Source organism: Debaryomyces fabryi, assembly GCF_001447935.2.
Source record: "Debaryomyces fabryi strain CBS 789 chromosome Unknown contig00368, whole genome shotgun sequence".
Classification (NCBI taxonomy): domain Eukaryota; kingdom Fungi; phylum Ascomycota; class Pichiomycetes; order Serinales; family Debaryomycetaceae; genus Debaryomyces; species Debaryomyces fabryi.
Genome location: NW_015385792.1, coordinates 1 through 1,898, shown reverse-complemented (window position 1 = coordinate 1,898; position 1,898 = coordinate 1). Strand labels below are relative to the sequence as shown.

The 1,898-nt window shown below is 34.2% G+C and overlaps 2 protein-coding genes across 2 annotated transcripts; both read left to right on the top strand.

The window, feature by feature from the left end:
- Positions 1-45: 45 nt before the first annotated feature.
- Positions 46-816, top strand: AC631_05950 (uncharacterized protein; the record flags this gene model as incomplete). Its single annotated transcript, XM_015614779.1, has 1 exon — positions 46-816. The coding sequence occupies one exon, from the start codon at positions 46-48 to the stop codon at positions 814-816; it is 771 nt and encodes a 256-aa protein (XP_015464394.1).
- A 233-nt stretch (positions 817-1,049) lies between these two features.
- Positions 1,050-1,893, top strand: AC631_05949 (retropepsin-like aspartic protease; the record flags this gene model as incomplete). Its single annotated transcript, XM_015614778.1, has 1 exon — positions 1,050-1,893. A coding segment is annotated over one exon (844 nt), but the record flags the coding sequence as incomplete, so codon positions are not given.
- Between the last annotated feature and the right edge of the window lie 5 nt (positions 1,894-1,898).

Sequence of the window (1,898 nt, the reverse complement as noted above, 5' to 3'; positions counted from 1 at the left end):
TTGGTAGCGCCGCAAGCAAGATCAGAAATCAGAGTGAAAATAAGAATGTCGAACAACAGACATAGTCCAGATCATGTTCTTGAACTAATCAATTTCATGAAAGCAGAAGCTGAAGAAAGAGAGTTAAGAATATTTCTCTTAAATGCAAAAGTGAAGTCTTACAATGGAACAAAAAATCCTACAAAAATACAGGAATTTATTGAAGAGATCATTAGAATTTCTGTTGGGTACAAACTTCTGGATCAACAATTAATAACTTTAGCAGGAAGAAATATGACAGGAATTGCAGAAAGATGGTTTTTAGAATATAGAGAACAAAAAATAGATCAGACGGATACATTTGACGATTTTGCCGACAGAGTACGTAAGCAATTTGCTCAAGGGTATGATGTTCAATCTATCTACAACAAATTAATTACATGTGTACAATTAGGATCGGTAGAACAGTATAATTCTAGGTTCTCTACCCTTCTTCTGGAATTACCCAGAAATTTTCTTGGAGAAGAGGCTAAAGTAACTGCATATATTAACAACCTTAGAAGTCAATTAAAACCTCATGTCAAATTGCAGAGACCCTCGACTTTGAGTGAAGCCATAGAATACGCATTAGTATTTGAAACGCAATACACAGAGTTATCATGGTGGGAGAAGAAAACTCCTTTTTCAAAGAATGCCTTTCATAGATATCAGCCTCAAAATAATTCAGACAACATGGAAATCGATTCAGTAAAGGCAAAGAAGAAAAGTAAAGTTTGTTATAACTGTGGTAAGGAAGGTCATTTTGCAACCAATTGCTCAAACAAATCAAAAAATTGAAGCAGTCAAATAGACAGGTCGGATTTGACAAAGTGAAAGACCTAAATACGAAAGTGAATAGAAAGTCAAGAAAAGATATCACAGTAGATGTCAATCAAGTGAAGTTAGAGAAGCAAGTTGAGAACAAAGAAACAAAACAACTCAATGAAAACGAAGATATATACGATAATATTCTAAAGGAATATGAATCAGAATTAGAAAGTACGGAGATACAGGATAAAAGAAAATGTATCATGAAAATACAAGGAAGTATTAAGAAATTAGAAAAACTATTAGAAAATTCATGCGATGTGAATTTTGTGGGAAACTCGAAGTTAGAAAAAGAACCCAAAGAGAAGTCCAAAGTAAGAGACAAGGGTAAAAATAAACTTCAAGAGTCGTTATTCATAATTCCAGTAAAAATTGGAAGTAAAGAAAGTAGAGCTTTAATAGATACCGGAGCTCAATGTAATTTCATTACACCAGAATTGGTAGAGAAAACGAAATTAAGTACAGAGTTAGCACCAGAGGTAGCGTTGACCACAGCTACAGGTGAAGCGATAAAGGCTAACAAGAAAGTTAAAGTGAATTTAGAAATAGGAACGAAGCTTGTAGACGTACAGATGTATGTCGCTGCATTCAAGCATCCTATCATATTAGGAAGACCATTTACAAAGCAATATAACAAGGATATTGTTGAGGAAAAAGTATTTGGTGTAAGTAATTGTGCAAAAGAACCCTTAGTAGAAAAGTTTGAAAAGGAGTTGCAGACACAAAAGATAGAATATGTTGATTCTAATCAGTTTTTAAGAGATATCAGACCAAAAGAGGCAGATATAGGAATGTTTTACATTACGGAAGAAACTCTAGAAAAAGATAAGGAAGTACCAGATTTCGTAAAGTCAGAGTTTAGTGATGTAGTTACTAATGAAAGTCCGCAGAGACTACCAGAGTTCAAGAGTGTAACTCATAGGATACATCTCATACCAGGAGCGAAACCTACGGCAAGACCACCGTATCGAATGTCGCAATATGAGACAGAAGAATTAAAGAAACAAATAGAAGAATTGTTACAGCACGGTTTTATTCAGAAGTCGAGTTCA